We start from the raw sequence: 26994 nt of genomic DNA, 5'->3' as shown, positions 1-26994 counted from the left end.
GCTAATTTAGTCCTATTTGAGTTGGCAAATGCCCCTTTAAGTAAATATTGTTTTTTCCAAGATGAGTTATATACAGCAAGATTTCTTTGGGAACCTTATATTTCAAAACTGCCTATTCCTTATCCCCTTTGTTGATTCACCACTGTCCAGTGCCAGGAATGTCCCTGGTGAGCAGAGCCAAGATCAAGGATAGCAAAAATTGGTAGCTACTTCAATTTCAACACACATGGAGAAGGACATCTTTAAAAACTGACTTTTGATAAGTACAACTATATATGCTTTTTACTTTAAAAATCTGTTTATTTTGAAAAGCATACATTATCTCTCCTTCCTACTGCCTCTCTCCCCTCCATTATCATCCAATAAAATAAGTCAATAAAACTCTTATAACCAATATGCTTGGTTCAACAGAACAAATTCCTAAGTTGCCTTACAAAATGACACATCCTAAAATGTGTCCTTCATTTTTCATTTTAAGTACATCACCTCTCTGGCAGGGAAAGAGTGGCTTCTTTCATCTTCAATTCTCAGACTCACAGCTCTTCCTTGTATGGATCAGTCTTTCAGAGTAGTTTTTTTTGTTTTGGGGGGGTGGTAATGTTGTCATAACTTCACTCTGAGTCAATATGTCATAGAATTCTTTCCCATTTGCTCAGAAATTGTCCATTTCATCATTTTTTATGGTGCAATAGTAGCTCATTACACTTATATACATATCACAATTTTTTTAGTTATTTCCCAACAAGTAGGTACCTTCATAGTTTCCACTTTTTGGTTCCTGCAAAAAAGAGCTGCTATAAATATTTCTGTATGTATGGGTTTTTTCCTTTTTTCTTTGATCTCTTTGAGGCATAGACCTCATAGTGGTATCGCTGGGTTGAAGTCACAAAGACTTTTGGATATGGTTCTAAATTACTTTCCAAAATAGTTAGACTTGTTGCAGTTCCTCCAACAGTGTACCAGTGGTGTGCTTGGTTTCCCACAGTCCCTCCAACATTTATCATTTTCCTCTTTTATTATCTTTGCCAATCTGATCTGTGTGGGGTAGAAGGTCAGAGTTGCTTTAATTTTCATTTCTTAAATGATTAGAGAACAAATGCACCTCTTTTTATTTCCAGAAATTTTCTCTCCCTATGACCTGCCCATAAGGGTTTATGTTATGGTCAGTTATCTTGCTATATATTGCAGCAAAGACTCAACACCTCCAATGTGAATTAGTGCAGTGGAGGTTAAAATGTCAGAATCTACCTAAAGGCACAGAAATGCCTTGCCCTGACCCTATTGGTCTAGAACGAAATGTTCTCAGCAGCCCCTGACTTAGTTTAGGGTGTCCCTATGGGGATTATTCAAAGATTAACTCCTTTCTTTCAGTTTTTCCAAGAGCATCTCTTTCCTTTTTTATAAGAGCCTTGAAAGGTGAGACCTCTTCGACATATATACAACTGCCTATGAACACCATCACAAGGAATTCACCAATCAGCACCATGTTATTCCTATGTCCCACTGGTCATGCCATTCTTTGTAATTCATTTTTAATAAGGGATGAGCTCATCAAGTTAGAGAATGTAGGAAGCCTCTTGGCTTATATCATGATGAAAATGGATATATTCGTATCTTAAAAGCTATAGTCAAGAGAACATTTTAAGGTAAAAACAGGCCAGGCAGACCAGTCATCTCCTTTCCATTGTCTCTTTATTTTATCATTAATTATAATCCAGGTATGTAGAAACTCTCTAATCTTTTTTTTTGCTGTGCTTCCTTTTCTCAGTTCCCAGTCCCTTGGCTCTCTCATCTGGTGACTGGTTTCAGGACAGGATTCATTCCTGTTTGTCCCTTTCCTGAACTACCCCAGTTTGTCAACACCCCACCTCCCCACTGCAAGGTGGTAACCAGATGTAGATAAAATACTGCAGGTGTGGTCTGATGGGGGCAGAGGACAGAGAGACTCTGACTTGCCTCCTTCAGAGAGCCTCAGATTGAACTATAAGAGAAAGGGCTTCCAGAATTGAGGAGATGATGATCCCATTGTCCTCTACTCAGGCCAGATCACATCGAGAATCTTAAGGCATGCCACATTTTATATGTCCAGACTGTCCATTTTGAAGGAAACAGGGAGTAGAAGAAAAGAGGACAAAGTAGAGAAATGATGGTTAAATCTTCAAGTTTTTGAAGGTAAGCCACTTGAAAGAAATTTGTTCTTCTCAGACCCCTCCAGGGCAGAATTAGAAACAGTGGGTGTGAATTATATTGTGGCCAGTTTGGGATTGACTTGGGGGAAAATCCCTCCCAACAAAAAGAGTTATCTCAAGGTAGCCTGGGTTGCCTAAGGAGGTAGAGAAATTCCCTGTCACTGAAGGTCATCAGGTAGAAGGTGGATGACCACTTATTGGAAATGGTATAGAGTGAGTTCCTGTTCAGAGGTAAGAGATAGACAGGATGAACTCATTCTTGGACCCTTTCCAACTCAGATTTCACTGTATCTGAGGTTGAATTTTTGATGTAAAACCCAGGCCTCCTGCCCCAAAATGTTCTTTTTTCTTTCTTTTCCTTTCTTTTCTTTTCCTTTTTTCCTTTTTTTCTTTTCTCCTCCTCCATTTCCCTTTTCTCTCCCCCCCTCCCCTTTCTAATCCTCCTATTCTCTTCCTCCTTCTCCTCCTTCTCCTTTTTTCCCTCCTCCTCCTTGGTAGAATGTTTCCATCTAGTCTAAATGTAGCATGCACTCCCAAATCCAAGCCCATCTCTGACTGGTACGGGAACTCCCTTTCTGACCAGGACTGTTTTACTTCTCCTTAGTGTAACCCACAGAATGGGGCTTACCATAGAGGCACCAAACTTATTGTATAGCCCACAATCAACTTTAGTCTTCTTCAAGCTCAGATAAGTGACTGTGACCCACAGTCTCAGCCTCCTTGAGTAACAGAGACTACAGACATGTGCCACTACCACTGGCCCCTTGAGTTTCCAGATAGATCTGTAGGGATAGATAGACTTCTTATCTTGTGGACTGGAATAGACAGAGAGCTCCTCTAAGATGCCCAGATACAGAACAATAGGGATCAGATCCAGGATCTGCACCCTTCTGCATAAGATTCTGATTCTGAAGAGACCCGTGAAAATTTGTGAGAGTGAGTATGAATAGAGAAAGATTCCAGATCCAAAACCAATTATTTCTTCTTTATTCAAAGCAGTACTTCTCACATGTTAGGAACAGACACAGGTTATTACATCAAGTCACAGAATCTCCACTGTTGAAAGGAACCTGAACCAGTCCCAATCTGAGCATGACAGTCCCCCTTTTGTGCCATTCCTATCAAATGATTCTCATCCATCTTCTGCTTCCAGAAATCTCACTACCTCCTGATGTAGCCCATAATGCTGTCAGACAGGTCAATTGTTAGAAAGGTTATGGTAAACAGAAATCTGCTTCCATTCATTGCTCCTAGTTCTGCCCCCTTGGTATCAAGCAGAACAAGTCCAATATTTTACCCAGCTGAAGTGATTATATCAACCTTCTCTTCTTTGATTTGACCATCCCCAATTGCTTTGCCCAATACTCATCATGGCATGGGATCTCTGGTCTTCTCACCTTCCTAGTTGCCTTCCTCTGGACATCCTCCAGTTTGTCAATGTACTTACTATAATGTATCATTCAAAGCTGCACTGGTCACCTGAGATATGTTCTGGCCAGGGCAGAAGAAGTAGGACAAACATTTATTTCATTCTGGTTGCCTGGTCACTTAAAGGCCAACTAAAGCCATTTTGGCTTTTTGATTGCCATGACCCACTGTGGTCTTTTATGATCTTATCATCCACACAAACCTACTAATCTCTTTCCTAAGCTTCTTCCTAGTCCTTCTGAGCATCTCTCACTTTATTCTTCTGCAGATGATTTTTTGAACTCATGTTCCATATTCAATGACTTTCTCTCAGGTTCAACCCATCATTCTAGTCTGTCAGAATGCAAACCACAGGGCCCCCCACACTAGAATTCCTGTTGGCTGCCCTGATGAAGTATTAGATGAATACATCAATGGATTTATGATAGGTGGCAAAAGGCATAGTATTCTGAACTTGGTATCAAAAAGAACTGAGTTCAAATCCACCTCAGACAGGACTTCTATTATTAAATATAGCTTTTATGAGAGGAGTGAGGCAAGTAAGGAATATATTCCCAAGACAACTCACAACTTCAGAACAGAACCTCCATGTCCTTTCTCCTTGTGGAATACTCTTATATTTCCACCAGCTCATGTAGCATCTCTCCATTCTTTACCACAGTTCAGAAGTTTAACTTGCAGAAGAGAAGACTTGAGGAGAGGGACTTGACAGCTATCTTCCAGTATCTGATAGGCAGTCATGTAGAAGAGATCCTAGCATTTTTCTGCTTGTTCCTTTGTAGTATCTGTGTGACCCTCACTCAATTTCAGTTTCCTCATCTATAAAATGGGGATAATATCTACCTCCCAGGGTTGTTGTGGGGATCCAATGAGACAATTTATACATTAAATTGACATTTAAGTACAGTGATAGCTATGATGATGATGACTATGATGAAGGACTCTCAGCATGTTTTCTAACTCTACCAAAAGGACATAATGTGTGCCAAGAGCTAATCTGGTACTGACTTCCTACTTCTTATTATGCCACTTGCCTTTCTCAGGGTTGCCAAGTATAATTGATCCACCATCCTTGGCTACCTCTGCATTTCATGGTTTTTCACATCTCTGACTGAATAAGCAGGTGGTGTCTACACCTGGAAATATAATGCTTTTTGTTATTTCTCTGATGAAACAGGCTCATCTCCCTTCAATGGTCTCCAGTGAGGCTCGTAAAGACCTAGCTCGAACCAAGAAGGAAGAAGAAAAGAGAGGGAAGCCTGAGGAGGATACCCCTGCCTCCAAAAGAGGGGAGCCAGCGAGGATCAAAATCTTCGAAGGAGGGTAAGAATCTAATTTTGTCCAGTTGAATGAAGATAGTCCTCTATCTTTGGTGTTAAGGGTAGGGAGGAGGAACTCAGACCTGAGTTTGGTTAAGAAGGTTCCTTGTGGAACTGGCATTCAGGGATGCCTTTCCAAATGACATCAGCATTTGGCTGCTGTTGCCAGCCGCCATATGCTTCCTGACTTCATATGTTGACTTTCAGCAGATCTCTGTTCTGCTTCCTGACAGGCTGAGTAAAGATCTAGTGGGATCTCCATGACTATGGCCATGGGGTTGCTATAGGGAGGACAAGTTACCTTGTTTGTGTTCAGTGCTGCTCTCGGGTTTCACCATCACTCATGAATGGGGGGGAAGGGTGGTGGTAGCCTTCTGGATGGTTTGAGATGAAAGGAGTAGACTGACTATGAAAGGCTATTTCCATGAAAGTGGTTCCTCTAGCCAATCAAAAAATAATAACACTCTGGTTTCCCCAGTGGCAAATCTTGAGTACCTTTAGAAGGATTTCCAATAATTAAATTCTATTTGGGGGACATTGTCTACTCTTCCTTGGGATTGTCTAACATTTGTGACTTTGAAAATGTGATGATCCAAATGTCTCAAATTCCCAAATGTCTCAAACCGATTTCCTTCATTTCTCTTCCAAAATTTGGGATGGCATATCCATCCAGAAGGAATTTAATAATGTTTTCTCTTAGTCAAGTCTCATGTACATGGTTGTAAGTATGTTTATCACTTAAGGCAGAGATTCTCAACTTAAGTGATGGTTACAAAGAATATTTAGTAAATTATTATATTATCCTTTTGAAATTTACCATTTGTTTTGTTTTTATGTGCCTAGGCATGAGTAACCTCTAGATTTTATTATCCGTAATATTGAACAGGAAATGTGGGAAAGTTTTTTGAAAGTCAGATGGTACATGGACCTCTATGCCTTAAGAATTTGGGGTGTCCTTGAGTTGGCCCCTGTTGGGACACATAGTACCTAAGATCATTACTGCCATCCCCTGCCCATCTCAGTATTCATAAGCTAGCCCAAGTCCAGAACAAAGGACTGACCCTAGCGGAAAGACTATTAAAGTCAGTGGACTCTATTTGGTGTATTTTGTCAGCATTTATCATGTGCAAATTCTAGACCTCAGGAGGAAGGGATACAGCTCATAAGGAAGGATTGTGTCCTTGGTTCAGTCACTGAGACAGAACAAAGAAGAGTAAGGGGAGTGAGCCATTGTCAGGACATCAGAAATATAGCTTTCTGAGAACATTTGTACCTTACATTGCTGTTGGGAAGAGTTCCCCTTGTGTATCTTGATAATTGATATCATTTTAGCATTTTCAAAGGATACGATATGACTTTTGATCACAGTATGACTATGTAGTAGCCATCTTTTATTTTCCACATTTGGGCAGTGTTCAGAATTACCCCAAGTAGCTCCGATGTATAGTCCCTGGTCTTCTGAGATCATCAAGGCTGGAGGACATTCCAAATTGGAATCCTGTTTTCTGAGTGGCAGCTAGGGTGGAATGAAGTCCCAGCATCCCTTTATTCCAAAGGGTGTGTCAGAACAGCTTCCCAACCTTTATATCTCAGCATCTTTAGAATTACAGAAGGCAACAGGGCTATCTGTTGGTAGTTGTGGGGTTACCAAGGAAGATCCTGACCTGAAGTTCTTTTTTTAATCTTTGTGGATATGATTGAATTGATTAGATTATTTCTGCCTAGAGAACTCACTCCTCTGGGCTAATATTGGCTTCCTTTTGCCATTTTTCCTCAATACTTAGAGCCTGAGTCAGGAGAGAGCTCCTGAACTCCTTCTCCAAACTCTCCTTCCACAAATTCTGTGATCCTGGACTTCTCTATACCTTCTCTTTCTCCCTAGTCTTTTCTTCTTTCTCTATTCCTGCCATAGATATCCTCTAAGTCCCCCTGCTCCTTTTCTAGTCACTTCCAAGAATCCAGTTCCCTTGGTTTCCCCTCTGCTCCTATAGTTTCTGTCACCTTCATTGGACCTCTTTCCGGTTCTCCATCTTAGCTATGATTACTCCCTTGCTTTCTGGTTCTGCAACATTAGATGGCTACAGGGCATCTCAGTGAAAATGTCCTTCTATCCTTGAGAACTTAACCTACCAGGGCTGGGCTTGTCATCTAGAAGGAACAACACAGAGCAATGGAAAACATGCTCAGTCTAGAATCAAGTAACCTGGGTTTGAATCTCAGCTCTGTCATTTTCTGACTGTCATTTGATCTATTTAGCCTCAGTTTCCTCTTTACAAAGTGAATTTGTCCCTCAGGGGGATTCTGTGAAGAAAGTGCTTTGTTGACCTTAGAGCAGATGTGATTTATTGCTATTCTCTCCTCCAAACTAACAGGTCCCCTTTCAAATGGCCTCTGGGTAAGCCCTTCCAACTATAACCTTGTGACCCTGGAACCTTGTGGTTTTGATTCCATGTTATCATCAGTAGTGCTAACCATCTCCCCCTTATCTAGACTTTCAACCTTAGAATCTCTTCTGGTGCCTTTCCCTGTTATCTCTTTACTCCCCCTGTCTAGTCAATCCCTTAGTTCTGCTGACTCATCCTGCCCTCCTTTTCTGAATCTACACTCATTTCCTAGGCCATTCACTTCTTCCTCATCTCCTAAGGTCTTCTCTCACCATCCCATTCTAGACACTGATGGGCTTATCCTCCTCAAATACAGTTTTCTGCATCTCACTTCACTGTAGTCAAAATTTTACCTTGGGAAGAATTTCTTGGTTCTCAGAAGAAAAAAAAAATCTAAAGTCCTCAGCCTTATTTTCAAACCCAAATGCCACCTTATTGGTGATCTCCAACCTTATTTCTAGTAAGACACCACCAGTCAAGTCACATCTTCACTCCTGAAGTTACTCTCTGCCCATCAGTCACTTCCCTTCTAAACTTGGCAAGGAACAGTGCCCCCTGTCTAGTACTGACCCACTTGAAATGATTTACTTTACTTTCACACTTTCTGTAACTAGATGATCTATGATTATTTCACACTTCTTGGCATAAAACATTTTTGGTTTGGAAAAGTAAGTCATTAAATCAACAAGAATTTATTAAAAATGCTCACCATGTGATAAGCACTTGGCATACAAAAATACCCACGAAGAAAAATAGTCCGCCTTCTAGGAGCTTAAATTCTAATGGGGAACCCAAAACAGACAGGAGAGCTGAAAGGTATTGGGGATGAGAGAAGAAGATAGAAAATTCTTCCGTGGGGTCATGGCAGCTATGTCCAGAGAAGAAGGAATGGCAGGTCTAGGGAACTCAACAATGGGAGAAGGAGCTCAGATAGGGAACATAAGTCTGCTTATATGTTCTGTTGCTTCATATTCCTGTATATCCTCCCAAAGGATCTGTATTAGAATAGGGCAAAATATTAGGCACTTTGAGACATCTAGGTAGTGCAGTAGGTAAAGGTACTGGGTACTGGGATCAGGAAGACCTAAATTCAAATCCAGTCTCAGAAGCTTACTGGCTGTGTGACTTTGGACATGTCATTTAACCTCTTTCTATCTTCATTTCCTCAATTATAAAATGAGAATGATAACAGTAGCTATCCCTCAGGCTTGTGGTTAAGGATCAAATAGGATAATATTTATAAATCACCTAGAACAGTGCCATATACATGAGAGATACTGTATAAATGCTAGTTATCTTTATTATTACTTGGTAAATATTGTAGACCAGGTAGCTAGTTAGTTAAGAGGGATAGTTCATGTTGGTTCTAGAAGGTAGTGACCTATTGAAACCAAATTCTGTTAGGTTTTGAAATTCTGGAATAGATATATAATGCTATTCAACAAACCAAGTAATGACCATTAGCTACTCCCCATGCACCATTCCCATACTGCATAAAACATCAGAGGGCTCATGGATCTATTCTGTGATCATGTAATTCCTAAACCCCTGTTGTAATCTTAGCCTACACTAAGGCAGGACTTCCAGGAACAAGGAATTGATAGCATTACTTTCCTCTGTCCTGCACCCAGCTCATCTAGATTATTACATACTATTGTGGGCCCCATATTTCAGGAAGGATGCTGATAATCCAAAAAATATTCAGGACAAAAATAAAAAAAAAAACGCTAAGGATCTTGAGTTCTAAGAGTATGAAAATTGGTTAAAGGAACTAGGAAGTTTTAGCCTGAAGAAAAGGAAAGGCAGAGGAAATCTAAGTAGGTGTCTTAAAGTCTTCCAAGGGCTGTCAGTTGGAAAAAAGATTAGATTTGTTCTGTTTGACCCCAAGCAAACAGATAGAAAGAGGGCAGTAGAGGTTACAAATAGGCCAATTTAGGCACAAGCCTAATATCAATATCAGGAAAAACTTGCTAACGGTGAGAACTGTCTCTCAGTGGAAGCACTGCCTTAAGAGGTGCAGAGTTTCTCAACATTGGAGGTCTTCAAAAGGAAACCTGATAACCTTTGCCAGTCATGCTATGGAAGGTAAAGATGGAACTAGATGGCTTCGAACCCCAAAAATTCTGTAATTCTCTGCTCTTCAATCTGGAAAGGAACAACATGGCTTTGACAAAACATTGACTAAACATTTCTCTTAGCTAAGTTGATCCCTCTTATTCCATAGCATCTCAGGAAAAGAGAGGCAGAAGGGCAATGAGGCTTGTTCTCATTGGCCTCAAAGGCAAGAGGCAGGAGTCATGAGAAGTCAGATTAATGTCTGAAAAACTTTCTTATAATCCAAGATTCCAAGATGTGCAATGGGATGCCTTGGGAGGCATGGGATTTCTTCTCACTGTAGTTGGTTATGCTCTAAAGGGGATTTTTGTTCATACAGAGGTTGGCCTGGGGGCCACTTTGGTCCCTTCCAACCCTATGATTAGGTAATGCTGGGTGGGTCTTGCAGAACATGGTGAGATAAGGCAGGCTGGTGTTCAACCTGTGGTGAGGCAAGGGGAGAAAGAGAAGAGGAGCCTATCCCATATCTCTAGTAAAGCAGCTAGACAATGTGACTTCTTTATTCTAATTTGCAGTCAGGGCTGGCTCTGCTACTTTCTAGCAGATTCTAGCAGATCTACTTTCTAGATTGTCTGCCAAAAAATGACCAGGCAAGTCATTTCACCTCTTGAGACTTCAGATTTTTCATCTGTAAAATGGCCATGGAGAAGAGGAAAAGGAGAGACTAGAATCTCTAAGATTTCTTCTATCTTGAAATAATGGGATCTAATGAAAGACAGAGAAGCATGAGAGGAGAATGAATGGGAAGTTTTGTTCTTCTTCCTTTTTTTATTTCCAGTTAAAAACAAAGTCTACCATGTAGAAATCCTTCCCCATCTTGTAACTTCAGTTTACTCCCTCCTTTCTCCACACTGAGACCAGTCTAGATCTGTGGCAAATAGGTTCTTGGTCAAGTCCCACATTTGAACTTATAACAGCTTCTATAGAGATGTACAAACTCCCCCCTCATTATTTCCCTGATTCTAAGTGCTCTTCCAGAGTTACCTATTACTTTGATTACAGATTTTGCAATAGCTGCCCATTCCCTTCCTGCCTATTCCCTCTAGTTGTATATAAAGGTGGGGTCTCAGAATAAGTAGATCTCAGACAGGAGTCTGTGAGACAACTCTCAACCTTGGTCGCTGACTTACCTGTGACTCTACTAACTCAGGACCAGCCCCTGGGGACCTTCAACCTGCTACAACAGATGCAGACCAGAGGGCCCCTACACCAAGATCCTGCTCTCCCGAGAATACAAAGACCATGATGGCTCTGTCCTGGAACAAGGCATACTTAACTCACATCACATACGAAGAAGGGACAGGAAACCCACGGCAGCAGGGGTGGTGCCCCACAGGTGACAAGACTCTGCTAAGTTTGCTTTCCCTATAGCATGGAATTGTAGTTCCTTGGAGAACCTCTAGTGCCACAAGAGTGATAACCAGCAAAGGGTGGGACCCATCTGCTGGTTTCTGTGGTCAGTCATTGATCTGCTGGACTCTGTTGATAGGTGGTGTGCTTACCCATAAGCAGCTGTGTGTGGTATTCTTGCCACGGCCAAGGGCTTGACAGGGTACTGTGTGCCCAATGGTCCTGCCATGTCAACATCAGAAGCTCTGAGAACGGCGGCCTTGGAAAGAGTCAGATGTCAGTACTAAAGTGAATAATAATTTCATACCGACAATGTATTTGATGGTGCCTAATGCCTGTGTTCAAAGCAAGAAGACACGGAATTTCAGAACTGAAGAGTTTACTTGGCACTTGGTAAAGATTATTCCTTAGCAAAGATACTCTCCAAAATAAAAACACTGGATTTCAAGTAATATATTTAAGCTGATTTTTAAAAATGATTCCATAATGTCTTCCTTTCTTCTATCTAACTCAAAAGGCTTTCAAGGGATAGCCTTAAACTCATGCATACCTGTATCAGGTAGTAGAGTGTCAGGGTCCCATGGCCTTTGACTGACCCAAATAAGGTCTTAGAAGATGCTATAGAGGACATAACTATTGTCAAAGTAGTGATGTAGCATCAGCATCACTCTAGTGTATTCTTACCCTAAGATCTCAAATACCTTATAGTACAGTCCGATGCCTAAGACTTTTACCACACACAAAAGCGGTCAATGCAAGGAAAGTCCCACACAGATAACCAGACTCCCTATGGATGCATTGTTCTGTCATGATAGGTATCACCCAAGTTTCTTATTTTCCCTTCTGTGGACCCTTTTGACTTTATATACAAAATAGAAGAGCCACATTAGAAATATTAACTCAGGGGCCTGGACTATCTCTTTTTCCACTAACTGCCTAGAGGTAGCTTCTGAGTGGAAGAGGTTGGCCTCCTCATTTCCTGCTCTCATACCCAAACTGCCTTCTTTTCTTGATTGTAGCCACATTCAGTGAATGGGTCAATACAAAACTCTATACAAAAATAAGAAAGTATCATTAATTCCCAAGCTGTGACAGTAACAATAAGTAATAGTTCATTGGCGTAGACTCCTAGGGTCAGTAAAGGCCATCACCAAGCAAAATTTTCTGTTAAGATAAATTCAGAGAAATATGTTATGTGAATCAATTTCTCTAGGCAGATGTAAGTCAAGATCCTGGGTACTTTGGTTAATTGTAAATTTTAAGAAACCTTCATATCTTAATGGTCACCAACTGGCAATCCTTTGCACAGGAAATACTAGGAGATGTAGCCTGGGCAGACAAGGTGGTGGCCAAACACAAGTTCCTCCTTCAGAGGCCACTGGGAAGTATAGTCCAAAAAAGCAGAAGGTAGGATGGAAGTTAACTCAAGTCCCTTCAAAAGAGGCTCTTGTGAGGGGTAGTCCAGAGAAGGAAGATCCAGTGTCTGCAGGGGAAGAAAATGGGAATTGGAACTGTGGCAAGCAGGAAGAACATAAATAAATGAGGCTAAAGTGCTAGAGAGGTCTACCATACACTAGGGTGCTAGTGAGTGGAGATCATAGATTCAATTCCAAGCAACCTAATTTGGAACGGAATGCCATTGAGTCTGAAATGCTCATCTGATTGACACGTCTTGGTTTTCTGGATCTGTCAGCTCTTCCTCTTCTGTAAAATTGTGTCATTCCATTATTGTTCCATCCTCCTTCCTAGAGCTGGGCATAGGAGAATGTTGACTAAATATCTCCTAAACCAGTATTGGAAAGTAGAGTTAGAAGGGCATCGGGAAGGAAGAGGGAAGGAGAGGATAAAAGTGTTTGTAGGAGAACTCTGGTGGAGACTAATGTTGTCTGATCCTGGAAGAGGCAAGATTCATACATACCATTTACCCTGAGGCAGTTAGGAGGGTATTGGATTGAAAGCTTGACTTGGAGTGAGGAAAACCAAGTTCAAATCTGGCCTCAGACTCTTATTTAGCTTAGTGTGTCCTGGGTAAGTCACCTACACTCTGACTTAGTTTCTTCATCTGTAAAATGGAAATAATTAGTAGCACCTACTTCCCAATGTTGTTGTGTGAGTCAAATGAGATGTGTAAAGCACTTTACAAGCCTTAAAATGTTAAATAAACATCAGCTGCTGTTATTGTTGTTGCTGTAAGCAGTAGACTCTGGACTTGGTGTTCTGTGAACAGATCCTTAGTCTGAGTTGAGTAGTGAAGGAAGTCCAGGAAACTGTGAACCCCTAGGGAAAATAACCCAGTCCTTCTGGCATGGGGGAAAACTGGAACTTTCTTTATCAAAAAACTGATCACCATCATGATGGCGGCTTTGCCTTGTGAGTTGACAGGTCTCTGACTGTACGCTCAGGGAGAAGAAATTCATGGGATTTCCAAGGGGTAGGAAGGAACTGGAATCACTCAACTAGTTTTTCAAAGGTATCCTGAACTCTACAACATGCCTAGCTTCCCACCAGTCGTGACAGAATATTTTGGAAGAATATTTGTGTCTCATCTCCACTTATCTCTCACTTTAACCCCTTCCCTTCTTCCTCTCCCCAACCCCATTCTAGAATGTTCCTCCATTTCCCTTCCTCTTCCCTTCTACCTCTTTGAATCCTTAATTCCCCAAAGGCTTAGCTCATGTACCACTTCCTCCTAGAAGCCTTTCCTGATCTCTGTATATTTCATCCATCTAGAGCTGAAAGTGAGTTCAAACCCCTCTTTTGAGAAATAACCTAGGTCTAAAGAGATTAGTTAAGTGACTTGCCCAAGGTTTCATTAGTGCTAAGTGTCAGAGGAACCCAAGTCCTCTGATTAAAACTGGCACTCTTTCCACCGCATCAAGCTATCTCCCAGTCATATGGCCCCCTACAAAAAATTCCTTTGTATTTGCTTTGTATATATTTGTATTTACTTATTTGCAAATATGTCAATTCCCTCCATTAGACTGTAAGCCCTTTGAGGGCAGGAATTTGTCTTTTTGTAGCCCCAGTACCAAGCTCAGTGCCTGTCACAAATGGTGCTTAATAAATGCTTTGAATGGAACTGAAGTGATTTGACTTGTTAACAGCCACCTGTGTCCCTTGGATCCCTTAGTGCCATCTCTTTCCAAGGATGTCCTATGGGTAGAGTTACCTGTGAAATTAGCCCTTATGTCTAGGAGTTGGTTCTCTTTTGCTAATGTGGACATGAAAGGCAATTAGCCTAACCCCTTTTCTTCCTGCCACAGGATCACAGGAAGGTCAGAGATAGTTGAGTGATTGGCCAAGTTTTCAGTTCAAGGAAAGTTTGCAGAGGTGGCCCCTCCCTGGGGCCTCCAGCTTCCTGGTGGAGGTCTCTGCTCATCAGTTCTGCTTTCAGGGGAAGAGTTTGACTTTCGAGTTGAGCTGGCTAAAGAGCAGAGCCCACCAGACTGACAGGAGCTTAGATCATCTGGAGAGTGAAGATACTTTAACTTCAAATAGTCACTGTGGGCACAGACGTGGATGGTGCGCTTTCCATGAGACATTGACCTGTTCCAGGGATTGGTTTGACCATCAATGGTTATTCCCCACCCACCCATAGCTTAGTTATACTCTGCCTCTTACATTTTCCTGTCTCAGAGACATCAGGTCAGGGGTATGCCAAAAGACTGACAGTAATGAACCTCCTTTTAAAATTTTGGTGCTATGTATTGAGCAGCATCTGGCAACATGGCATATCAGAATAGCTCTCTAACATGAGCAGAGCTCTGGGAACCAACTTTTTGGTGATGAACCTCCAAAGGACATTATTAATTCCCGGTATCACTTCAGATTTTTTTTTGAATTCTTGGGAATCTCTTTGCCATCACTTCAAGATTTCCCACCAAAATATGGTGGGAAAGCAAATAGCTTTCTGGGAATCAATTCTGGCTCCCTATCAACAAATCAGATGCCTGAAAAAAATTCTGCTTCCTAACCAGGATACTTGTTAAATTGAGCATGGAAGTGTAGTACTCACAAAGGTGAGCCCAGACCACATAGAATCATGGAGTGTGGTGCTCAGGATCTCGAGGGTAGGTAAAAATGTCACCCATCTAAGATGATAACACAATGGAACTAAATCATGAAAGGTCAAAAAAACCTTTATGGGGGGGAGGGATACTCCCAAAGAGCTGTCTTTTGTTGGGGTTAGGGTTGGGATCTTCTCCTCCAGTAGAATGTAAGATTGTTATGTGTAAAATTGTGTGTAGAATGCAAACCTCTTGAGGCTAGGGACAGTTTGATTTTTGTTCTGGTAGCCTCAATGTGTTGCACACAGTATATGGTTAATAGAGATTAAGGTTCAGGGGTAGAAGATAGGAAAGAATCACTTTGGCTGGAAGTTACAGTGTTTAAAGGTAAGGTAATTTTCACTAAACATGGAAAGGTAGTCTTTCTGTTTCAGTAACGTTCAGTCTTCAAGCTTTCTTTGTGTTTTCTTTATGTAGAGCATCGTGCTAATCAAAAACAAAGGCAAAACCCAATCCTTGCCCTTGAGGAGCTCCTAGTGTAGTGGAGGAGACAATATGCAATTAACTACATTTGGACAAGATATAGAGACTCAATAAATTGGAGAAACTCGGGGGGAAAGGCACTAAGGTTGAGGACCAGGTATTGCAAGAAGGTTGAAGGAAGCCAGGAAATAGAGAGAAGAGAGAGCATTTCAGGCCTCAGGGAAAATCAGAGAAAAAGTCTGGAGCTGAGAGACAGAGTTGTTTGTTTGTGGACTAGCCAGGAGGCCAGTATTACTGGACAAATGAGTACATGATAGAGTGAAATATAAGAAGAATATAAGAATAGGAAGGAATTAGGATATAAAGGACCTTAAAAGTCAAACAGAGAATTTTATATTTGAACAAGGAGATAGTAAGGGGTTACTATAATTTATTGAATGATCTCCACACTCACAGCATGTGGTAATTGGTATTTGGAGGAAATGAGGGGTCCAAGATTAAAGGCAAAGGTCAGTCCCAGGTGGAGAACAGGATTTAGGTGATTGTTTCTTTGGGATACCATGTTTTCACACTTCCTTGTGCCTTAGCACTTACCTCTGACCAAATAGCTCATGGTAAAGTGACCCACACTTTGCACAATATAGACTGAGACCCTCCATTAAGAGACAGGCATTCAGTCAAACTGGGGTCATTGTCACCTGCCTTTTTAGTGAGGGCACTGCTAGCTGATGTAGCCTCCCATCTCCCCCGCCCCTGACAGGGTTCTAGCTTCTCCTCAAGCCATGGACATTTCTGTATGAGGGCAGGCTGTTGTATAATCCTTGGCCAGGACCAATGATCCTTCCATAAATTGATCCCTTAGTGCCATCTCTTTCCAAGGATTTATAACCTATTGGCAAGGTTGATAACCAACCCTTGATTGTGGTGGAATTTCTTGGTGTGTAGTTCATGTCTTCAAGACCTGAAGGAATATTTCATAATCACATAGCTGCTGCTCATTTTCCTGTCTATGGTACATAGGCCAAAGCCACAATAAACACAAAATCTGCCTTGGTTCAGTAAGAAAGTTTTAGGGTTTAGGGTCCAGGGAGAGGCAAGTCTGAGACAAGAAACAAAGCAACTCATCTTCCTGAATGACCTGGCCAAGTAAGGGTGCTAATGGAATGGCTAATACATTGCCTCTGATGCCTACTACCAACATTACCCATTTTCATCTTTAAGGTTACCCAACTTTATGCAAAGTTATATTCTGAGGTTGGAGCTAGACCACTTGGGTCTTCATGGCTATATCTCTCTCTTGAATTTGGCTGCATGAAAGTCTTTGGTGGCCACAGGAAGGAACAAGTATTTATTAAATGCCTACCATGAACTAAGCACTGTTCTAAATTCTTTAAATATCTCATTTGACCTTTACAACAACTCTGTGAGGTAGGTACTATAATCATTTCCATTTTTTAATTGGAAAAAAAAAACTGAGGTAGACAGAGGTCAAATTATTTGCCCAGGGTCACATGGCTAGTATGTGACTGAGGCTAGAATTGAACACAAGTCTTATTGACTCCAGGCCCAGCGCACTACTCTAAAGGCTACAGATTCTTCTATTCCTTACTCTTTTTTTTGGGGGGGGGGTAATTGGAGTTGTGATTTATCCTAGATAACAGAATAGCAAGTGCCTGAGGATAGATTTGAACTCAGGCTCTCCTGACTCTAGGGTCAGTGCTCTATCCACTGTGCCACTTAGCAGCCTCTCTATTCCTTCTTGAAGAATGGTAAAAAGATTGAGTCAATCCTTCCCTGATTACTTGAAAAAGATGACTACTAACAAAAAGTTTCCTGAATCCTGTGGTCTGTATAGACAAAATGACAACCTATCCTCTGAAAGTCTTCCTTATCTATGAAATAGATTGACCTCGGTGACATCTAAGGTCTCAAAGAGATACCTTAGAACAAAGGAAGAAATTAGGACAATTGGAATTTGGAAGTAGGATGAGCATGAGTGATGTCCAATTAAATGTAGCCACCTGAGAGGTTCCATTACTGAGGGAGGAGGAGAGGAAATTGGATCAGCTAAGGCAGAGAGAGTTGGCTTAAAGCAAAGTTAGATTTGAGCTTGGTGTGCAGGAAAAAAATAACTTTTTAATAATTAATGTTATCCCAAAGTGAAATGGGTTGTCTCAACAGATTGAGATTTTTCCATAAAGCCTAGATGACCACTCTTTGGTGATGTAGGCATGGGCTTCTTGGTTGGATTAGATACTCTCTGAGAATGTGGAATAAACAATCCACCATGGAGTCTGAGCGTAACTTGGATGACCACTTGTTGAGGCTGCCATAGTTCATATTTCTTTCTTGTGTATGGGTTGGACAAGATGATTTCTCAGATCTCTTTCAACACTCCAATTTTGTGATTTTTGTTTCTATAAAATGCATTTCTCTTCAATTCCCTCCCATAGATCCTATTTCTAACCTCTGAGACCGAGCAGGGCAAGCTTGATTCCTTTTCCATGTGACAAACCTTCAGAACTTGGAAAGAACTGTGCTAGTGCCTACACTCAACTCTCCACCCCTGACCTTCTCCTCTCTAAGACAAATATCTCCAGTTCTTTCATTTTTTTTCCATGACCTCTAGGGTCCTTAGTATCCCCTCCTGTAATAGTTTTCCAGGATCCTTCCTAAAATGTGGTTTCCAGAACTGAACCGAGTCATCATCATCATCATCATCATCATCATCATCATCATCATCATCATAATGTTTCTCCTTCATTTTCAAAGAAGACCACATCAGGGAGATGATACCATGATGAGCACATGAATTGAATTTGAGTAAGGGATGCTGTGCAAAGTCACCTGCCTCAATTTCTCCTCCAGAACCATCTAGATCCAGTAGCCAGATGTTAATCAGGGTTACTGGAGATGGTCCTGAATGCATGGCAGTTAGGGTTAAGTGACTTGCCCAAGGTCACACAGCTAGTAAGAGTCAAGTGTCTGAAGTCAGATTTGAACTTTCGTCTTCCTGACTCCAAGGCCAGTGTTCCATCCACTGCACTACCGATTGACCATAATGAAGGGCAACTGAATTATCATACCCTGGCTTTGGACACTGTTCTCCTATTTGAGACTACCTAAGATTACATGAATATTGACATTCTCCTCTGCCCATTCTAGGTAAAAATAGCATTTTTCTTCCATTGGAAACTTATGGATGTATAGAGAAGTCATATTTTATGATTTCATATAACACCCTTCATTATGTCCCACTGTCTATGACACTGAAAATGGTTTTCTTTTAATTCATTCATCCCAGCTGTGTAATGGGAAAAAAAAAACAGGCCAAAAGAAGGACCTCCCTGTTAGAACAGTTTGCTAAACCAGAATCCAGATTCAGTTTCTTGAGTCACCTAAATTGTAAATCATTTGTTGCTTCATCAAAGATTGAGATCTGGGAGGGACCAACTAGTCTAACCCCTCCCCCATTTTGCAGATGAGGAAAATGGGTTCTACATAGGGGAAGTGATCTGTCAAAAGTCACATGGCTATTAGTCAAGGACTTCAAATTTTAGTCCCCTCTAACTCCACATCAGGACCTTTTCCACTACTGCTTGTCTGCAGTTACTGAAAATTTACCTTGAGGGAGAGCACAAAAGTTTAGAGGAAGCTTTTTTCAAGGTTAGGAGAGGAAGCCCTTGTAACATTAGTTGGGAGCATGAAAGGAAGAGGCCAGCTGAGGGGAGGAGGCTGCTTCTCCCATATCTGTCCAATCCCCCAACCCCTCTATATAACTAGAAAGGCTAAAGCCAGTTCAGTGTAGTGGAAGAAATTCTTAGATATCCTCAGAAAGCTTTGCCTCTGCCATTCATTCTCAAATCATATCACTTCACTGACCTGTTTTCCTCAGGATTTACTAAGTTCAGGATCCAGCTCCAATAGTGGATAAGAGTTTTAAGTTTATAAGTTTATAGCCCACAGTCACTGACTTCCTGTCTTGGTTGTGCCAGGAGCCTTTCTAGAAGCCTTGAGAATATTCACGGTTTGTGGGGTGAGGAGGAGAGAGTCATGACCCTCCCAGACCAGCTACATCTGACTTGCCTCATGTAAGAGCAAATGGCCATTCTTCCTATCCTCCTTACAGTAGGGAGTCCTGGACACCCAGAGTCTCTGATGCATATGTGGGGAATAAGGGAGGGAAGGAGGGGTGACTGCTGAGAGTAGTATGAAGTTTGTATTTTCTGCTCCCCACCAATCCTACTCTGGGAAGACCCCCTTAGGCTTAGAGTTGAAACATCTAGCTTCAGATGATTATTTACCAGCCATAAGCTTCTTTGAGACTCAGTTTTTCCCATCTGTAAAATGGGAGAGTACAATCCCTCAATCCCAGAGCTGTGATAAAAAAAAGACTCTAGGAGCCAGGACTGGTTAATACTTATTATTGTTCTGTTTGTAGTTTCATCTTTGCAACCTTCTGGAGTCAGCACCCCTAGATACTTGAGTGCTCTGTGGCTTGCGATTTTGTGGCCAGCCCATGACCCCCACCCCACACACACACATACACAACCCCCTACTTCTCACCTTCCTGTTTGGTTTCCTCTGCCAGTAGTGCTTAAGCAAGCTCCTGTTAGCCGGTGACAGATGGCCCAGTTGTCAGCGCTCCCACACCCTCCGAGACAAGCCGGATTGCAGTCTTGAAAGCAGCAAGTTGTGGTCTCCCCCAGGGTTCCCCGGGGCCAGGCAGAGCTGGGAGGGGGTTGAGGGTGGGGGGATGGCAGGAACCTGGCTCAGCCTACATGCTCTTCTTTCTAGTACAAATAATTAGAAACCTGGACCTGATTCAAGCTTTTGGTCTCTGTAGGAAGAGAGTGAAGCAGAGAGAGGCTCAGGATTCCAGGGCCGTCCACAGACATGCCTGGTGGGTTACAGTGGAAGGGTTGGCCTCGCTCTGTGTCTGTCTGTCTCTGCCTCTGTCTCTGTGCAGGCCAGCTTGGCCAACTCAGAGAGATTTGGAAAAGGGAGGGGGAGATTTGGACCATTTGTAAAAATAGGCCCTCACTGCCAGCAACAGCCTGGCTCTAGCCCCTTAGACCCCTGGCCCAGCCAGCTGGGCCTGCCTGCCTCCTTCTGTGGGGTCTGGCCACTCACACTCAGAGACAGATCAGCTCTGAGCCTGGGCTGAAAGCCCAACTGGAACCTCAGTCTCTGACAGCCAGGTCCTTGGCCATTGACTCCACATTCAGATCCTTTGGACTCCAGGTTCTATTCAATCTGCTAAGTATTTATTAAGCACTATGCTAGGCTAGGGATGAAAAGATTAAAAAGGAAACCGTCCCCACTCTCAAGAGGTTTATATTCTCTTGGGGAGAAACAGTATGTATGGATAAATATGTACCAAATAGAAGAATAGAGATTTGGCCTGGGATTTTATTGTTATTCTCCTGAATGAGGAAACTCCTTCTACCAAGGCTAATTAAGAGTCACCCAGAACCCTGAGAAGTTGCATGACTTGATCAGCTAATATGTATCGGCAGCCAGGTCTTCCTGGCTCTGAGGTCAGCTTGCTACATATCAACACACTATCTCTTTCTATTACTTATATTGACAACATAAATACAAAGTATTTGTATTTATACAAATATGTATACAAAATATATACAAAGAATTTGAGCATGTGGCAGGGCTCATGATGAAAAGAATACTGATTTCAAGTTGGAAAATCTGAACTTTAGCTCTGCCTCTAATATTCACTATCTCTGTTGCTTTGGGTAAGTCACTCTCCTTCCTTTTTGGTAAAATTAAGGTAATAATTTTCATTCTTGAGAATCAGCATCTGTAGGTTTAAAGAAGCTTAGCCTCCCTAGACCTAAGGAAAGATTGTCCACCAAAGTAAGGAGAGGAAGGGGTCGAGACAAGATGATCCAAGAGCTGTCCCTTTTCTTTTTCACATATCAGCCCAAGCCACCACTTACTAGGGTAGAAGGCTCTGAACTTAAAAGGCCTAAGAGCTCATGTCCAAAATAGCTTTGCCTTTGCTTCTTATTGTTCTCTTCTAGAACACCCTCTTCCATACCCCCACCCTTTTTGCCCATCCAAACCTTTTCCTTCCTTCAAGACCAAGTCACTTAACTTTTTCCAAGAAGCCTCCTCTGATTTTGCAAGCCCAGACTACACTTCCTCCTCTCTAAATTCCTGGTATACTTGCAGGTTATATGGGGTGTCTTGGCCTAGTGTTATTGGCTAGTTCTTAGTGGAGAGGGGAACAGCATTGGAGTCAGGGAGACCTGAGTTAAAGTTCTACTTCTGATGATAAGATTAAAAATTGCAGAGAAGTTAATCCATCTGTATTGATGGAGGAAGTTTCCTCACCAAAGTTCCTCAAACTGATGCAATCACAAGTCCAGATTCCTCTCCCCTTCCCCCACTCCTTCTCCACTAAAAATAAAAAAAAAATAAAAAAAATAATTCCTCAGGGTTGTTGGGAGGGAAAGAGCTCAGCAGCCTTCAGAATGGTAGTGTCCAGAACCTTTGCCTGGAACCTTCCCTTCCATAGTTTTCTGCTTTCTTGTAGGGAGGTCAGCAGCTGCAGAGAAGTCCTGGGAATTGAGAGCTGAACCAAAGGCCCCCTAGAATGGATCATTAGTTCTTTCAGCTTTAGTGAAAATAGTTCTCCCTCTCTTATGCCTTTAATCACATGGTTCCCTCTTTGTCGATTATGATATGGTACCCCAAGCATTTATTATATACCTACTGAATTAGGAACTGAAAGAGATATGAAGTATCTATGCCAGTGCCTTCATGGAGTTAACAGTCTGGTAGGAGAATAAGATATACTCATAAGTGACTAGAATATATAATATTACATAAGTGAGTTCAATAAGAACAAATTTAGGACTAAATATGAAATTTCAATTTTAAAATGTTTTATTGGTATTTTTTGTTTTGATGTCACTTTTATTTCCTAATCACTCCCATCCTCTTCCTAGAAAACCATCCTATATGACAATGAATACAAATGAGAAAAAAAGTTCAGCTATAATAACCAATACTACAACTATATCCAACAGATTTTGCAGTGTTCCACTCCCATAATTCCCCACTTCTGCAAAGAAGGGAGAGAAATTCATTTTTATCTCTCTTCTTTGAAGTCAAACTTGCTTATTATGATTTCATAGCATTCAGTTTGATTTTATTATTGCTTTTCTTTTCAGTTACATTGGTGCAGTCATTTGCAAATATTGTTTTCCTGGTTCTGCTGACTTTGCTTTGCATCAGTTCATATAAATCTTTTCATGCTTCTCTGTATTCTTCAGCTATATGAGATTTTCAAGTGAATGCGGGATGGCCACTTGTCATCGATATTATAGATGGGAATCCTGCTCAGGTACGAGTTGGACTAGATGCCCATTGAGGTCCTATCCAACACTGTGAGTCTGTGAATTGACATGAAGTGTTTGATCTCCCTGAACTCCAGATCACTTGCCTGCCCAGACCCACACAGCCTGCTTGCTCCTTTCTGTCTTTGTCTCCCTCTCTGGACCTCTGACCTGCCTAATCTGAGGTTTTTGCCAGTCTCCTTCCTTTGTGTCTAAACTCCCAGACCTGCCTTCAGCTCTTGCCCTTTTGTACCATCTAATCCTGGTAATCACTGTTCATTCATTTAATATTCCCTGAGACTTGACTCTGTGCAAAAAAAGCACCAGATAAAAAGAATCATATGATCCCTGCCCATAAGAAAAAGATATTAATACAACAAAGTCTGAATCAAGGAAGAATGTAATAGATGCCATGAGGGAAATATTTTATGATATACTGAAGTAAAAGAGAAGGAGAGAGAGAGAGAGAGAGAGAGAGAGAGAGAGAGAGAGAGAGAGAGAGAGAGAGAAATAGAGAGAGAGAGAGAGAGAGAGAGAGAGAGAGAGAGAGAGAGAGAGATCTCCTAGCTGTAGAAATCAGGGAAGACTCCCTAGAAGAAGAGTTGGTAATTGATCTAGGTCTTGAAAAATAAATAGGATTTTGATAGGTAGAGATGGCTTTGGGGACTTTGCAGACAGAGAAAACAATGTGAGCAAAAGTTCAAAGGCAATTAAAAAACAAAGTGTGTTTAGAGAAACAATTTCTATAAAAGTGCAATGGGATATTAGGTTGAAGATCCTAGAATGCCAGATTAAGGAATTTGGCCTTTATCCTGTAAGTAATGGAGGTGCAGTGAAAGCTTTTGAATTAGGAAATGGCACCAGAAATGGACATTTTAAAAATTAGTCAATTGGTTTGTGAAGGATATATTAGAGGAAAAACTGAAGGCATGAGAACCAGTTAGAAAGCTCCTACCTCCAGGATAAGACCAGAAGGAAGGTCTAGGTAAATGGTACAAAGGGCACAGGGAAGGACACATAAGAGACCTCTGCTTGCTCTCATCTTCCAGGAACTAGGCCATTCACCTTCCTTTCATAGAATTTTCATTATTTGTCTCACTATTTTTCTGTACCCCAATCTCTGCTCTCATATTCAGGGGCTTCAGTATACACAGAGAAGTTCCCTCAAACATCCTCTCTTCCCAGTTCAACATCCTCAGTATCCATAACCTTCATCTTCTCTCTTTTTTCAACCACACACACACACACACATAGGAAGAAAGAAAACAAGCATTTATAGGGACCTACCTTAGACCAGGCACTATGCCAAGCACTTGATTATGTTATTTAATTATGTTATTATGTTATTATATTATATTATGTTATGTTGTTTAATCCTTACAACCACCCTGGAACAGAAGCACTGTTACAGTTGAGGAAACCAAGGCAGGCAGAGGTTAAGTGACTTGACCAGCATCAAGAGATTTGATGTCAGGTCTTCCTGACTGTAGGTATAATGGTATCATCTTAGATCTCACCATCAACCATAACAGGTATTCAGAATTTGGACATTCCTGTCTTTCACAATCTCCTATCCTTCTGTCTTACTTCTTCCTAAATCTCTTCTCCAACTTCACCAATGGCTCTCCAAGGACACATTCAACTGAAAGAAAGGGGCATATACTGAGACTGAAGATACTAAGTGGACTGGACCAGGAATAGTTATTTCATCATAGAGGGAGGAAACCTCCCTCCTCCAATGCAGATCAACTGTAGTCACCTGAGGCAAGGAGAGATTAAATGAATTGCCCAGGGACAGAGACTGAACTTGAACTTGGTTCTTCTGAGTTCCTGGTGGCCCATTCTTCTTTTCCACCTTCCTCCCCTCCAAGTTTTTGCAATCTAGCAGTCCTGGTCTCCTTACCACTTCTCCCATATTATGTCCTCTATCCCAACTCCGAGCATTTTTCCTGGACATCCCTCATACCTGGGATGCTCTCTCTCTTCATCTCCATCTCTTGTTTGTCCAGCTTCCTTCAAGCCTCCACTAAAATTCCACCTGCAAGAAACCTTTCCCAGTTCACCTCAATCTTAGTGCCTTCCAATATCTTCTGTATATATCTTATTTATATATCATTGCTTGCATGTTTTCTCCCCATTAGACTATGGTTTCCTTAAGAACAGGGATTGGGTTCTTTATTTGTTTTATTTTTGTTTTTGCCTTTGCCTTTCTTTGTATCCCCAGCATTTCGCACACTGCCTGCTGCATAGTGGTGATTTAATAAAATGCTAGTTGATTGACTGAGTGAGTGATTTTGAGTCTGGCTTGCCTCTCTATTGTCTCCTGCTTCTTCCCAAATATGTACATTCACATACAAAGTACACACACACACACACACACACACACACACACACACACACACAACTCTTAGTTTTCAACCAAGGAGAGGATAGAATAGAAATCTTTCAAAAGGCAATTGAAATCCAAGATTAAGTGAGGCCATAGTAAGGTAGTACCTAGCTGTCCTCCATGACTTCAGGTCAACAGTCCCAGTCAAACTGTAGTCTGTGGCCCTGAAATCCCTTGAGAATGACTGCTAGACAGCTGGTTCTCATATTGAGACTCACAGACTCTAGTCTAGAGACTAGAAGGGCAGAGACAGGAAAAAATAGCATACTAATTTTTAGGAACAATAAGAAGGTGACCAGCAAAATTCCATGTCATCCCTTAGGATTTTAGACTGTTAGGTTGTCCTCTGATATTTTCAGGGTTTTGTAGATAATAAAGCAGTACCCAATGGTGTGCCCTCACTCCCCCGACTCTCCTTCTCCAATGGCACATTTTCAATGAGTTCTTTTATGCCTTTTCCCATATACACATAGAGAGCCTGGGTTTGAATCATGATTCTTGCTTGCTCTTGTTTGATATTGGGCAAGTCACATCTATTCTTCATCTCCCTTATCTATACAATAAAGGTGTTGGATTAGTTGATTCCTGAGATCCCTGCTAGCTCTACATCTGTGATCCCACGATCTGAGTTAGGCTTACTATGTATCTTTTCATGGATTCTCAGCAATGGGATCTGAGGCCATGTTAATAAAGGGATGATATCCACAAAGGGAGGTGATAGTCTCATAGTCCTCTGCACTGGTCAGTCCCCAGTTTTCTGATGCTATTCTTGGTGCCATATTTTAGGGAGGATTTTGATAATCCATAGCATGTCCAGAGGAGGGAAACTAGGTTGAGGAAAGAACAGGAGACCATTTCATTATTGGAAGAGACTTGAGATGTTTAATCTGGAAAAGAGAAGATTTAGCAGACTTGCTTACTGCCTTTACTTATGTGATGAACTGCTATACAGTAGAGGGATTAGGATAGTTCTCCCTGGTCCCAGAAAATAGAAGGAAGAACAATGAATGGAAGCGAGGGAGGGTGGGAGGAAGGAAGGAAGGAAGGAAGGAAGGAAGGAAGGAAGGAAGGAAGGAAGGAAAGAAAGGGAAAGGAAATAAGGAAGGGATGGAAAAAGAGGGAGGAAAGAAGGAAGGAAGGAAAGAAAGAAAGAAAGAAAGCGGGAGGGAGGGAAGGAGGGAGAGAGAGAGAAAGAAAGAAAGAAACAAAGAGAAAGAAAGAAAATGGAAAGAAACAAGGGAGGGAGAGAAGGAAAGAGGAAGGAAGGAAGGAAGGAAGGAAGGAAGGAAGGAAGGAAGGAAGGAAGGAAAAAAGAAAGAAGTATTTATCAACCATCAACTATATGCCAGATACTCTACCAACTTACAAAAATGCTAATTTAGGGTTTTTTAAATTTATTTTTAGGGTTTTTGCAAGGCAGTGCGGTTAAGTGGCTTGCCCAAGGCCACACAGCTAGATACTTATTAAGTGTCTGAGGCCAGATTTGAACTCAGGTACTCCTGACTTCAGGGTTGGTGCTCTATCCACCGTGCCACCTAACTGCCCACAATTTAGGTTTGATGTAAAGAAAAACTCCCTAATTAGAACTCTCCAGAAGTGAAATAGGTCACTTAAAGAGATGGTGAGTTTTTATTCACTGGTTGCTGTTCAAGCAGAGATTGTATGACATCTTTTCAAGAATATTGGAGAGAGAATTCCTGGTCAGGTCCAGATAGCCTAAAGCAGGGAGTTCTTAGCCTGGTGTCAGGGAACTTGTATTTTTTAAAAATATGTATTTTCTTCACTATAGTTGGATTAGTTTCTTTTATAATTGTAAATATTTTATTTTATGCATTTATAGATATGATTTCATTTCACCAGATTGTAGAAAAGGTTAAGAATCCCTAGACTAGATGGTTTCTGAAGTCCCTTTGTGAGTTTCCATTCTATATTCCCTATATGCTGAACTCTAAAGTACAGAGTAGATGAC

General features: G+C 41.4%; 1 protein-coding gene across 2 annotated transcripts in view; it reads left to right on the top strand.

Moving 5' to 3' along the window:
• Window positions 1–26028, top strand: part of HIVEP3 (HIVEP zinc finger 3) — a 42944-nt gene extending 16916 nt beyond the window's left edge. For both annotated transcript variants that reach the window (XM_074217775.1, XM_074217776.1), the window contains 2 exons: window positions 4795–4940; window positions 10586–26028. In XM_074217775.1, coding sequence (XP_074073876.1) covers window positions 4795–4940; window positions 10586–10775 — 336 coding nt within the window. In that variant the 3' untranslated portion in view covers window positions 10776–26028. The remainder of the gene's footprint in view (window positions 1–4794; window positions 4941–10585) is intronic.
• The last annotated feature ends 966 nt before the right edge of the window (window positions 26029–26994 follow it).

This window comes from Macrotis lagotis, chromosome 1 (assembly GCF_037893015.1).
Source record: "Macrotis lagotis isolate mMagLag1 chromosome 1, bilby.v1.9.chrom.fasta, whole genome shotgun sequence".
Taxonomy (NCBI): Eukaryota; Metazoa; Chordata; class Mammalia; order Peramelemorphia; family Peramelidae; genus Macrotis; species Macrotis lagotis.
The sequence above is the reverse complement of the archived record's forward strand: the minus strand, read 5'-3'. Positions and strand labels throughout refer to the sequence as shown.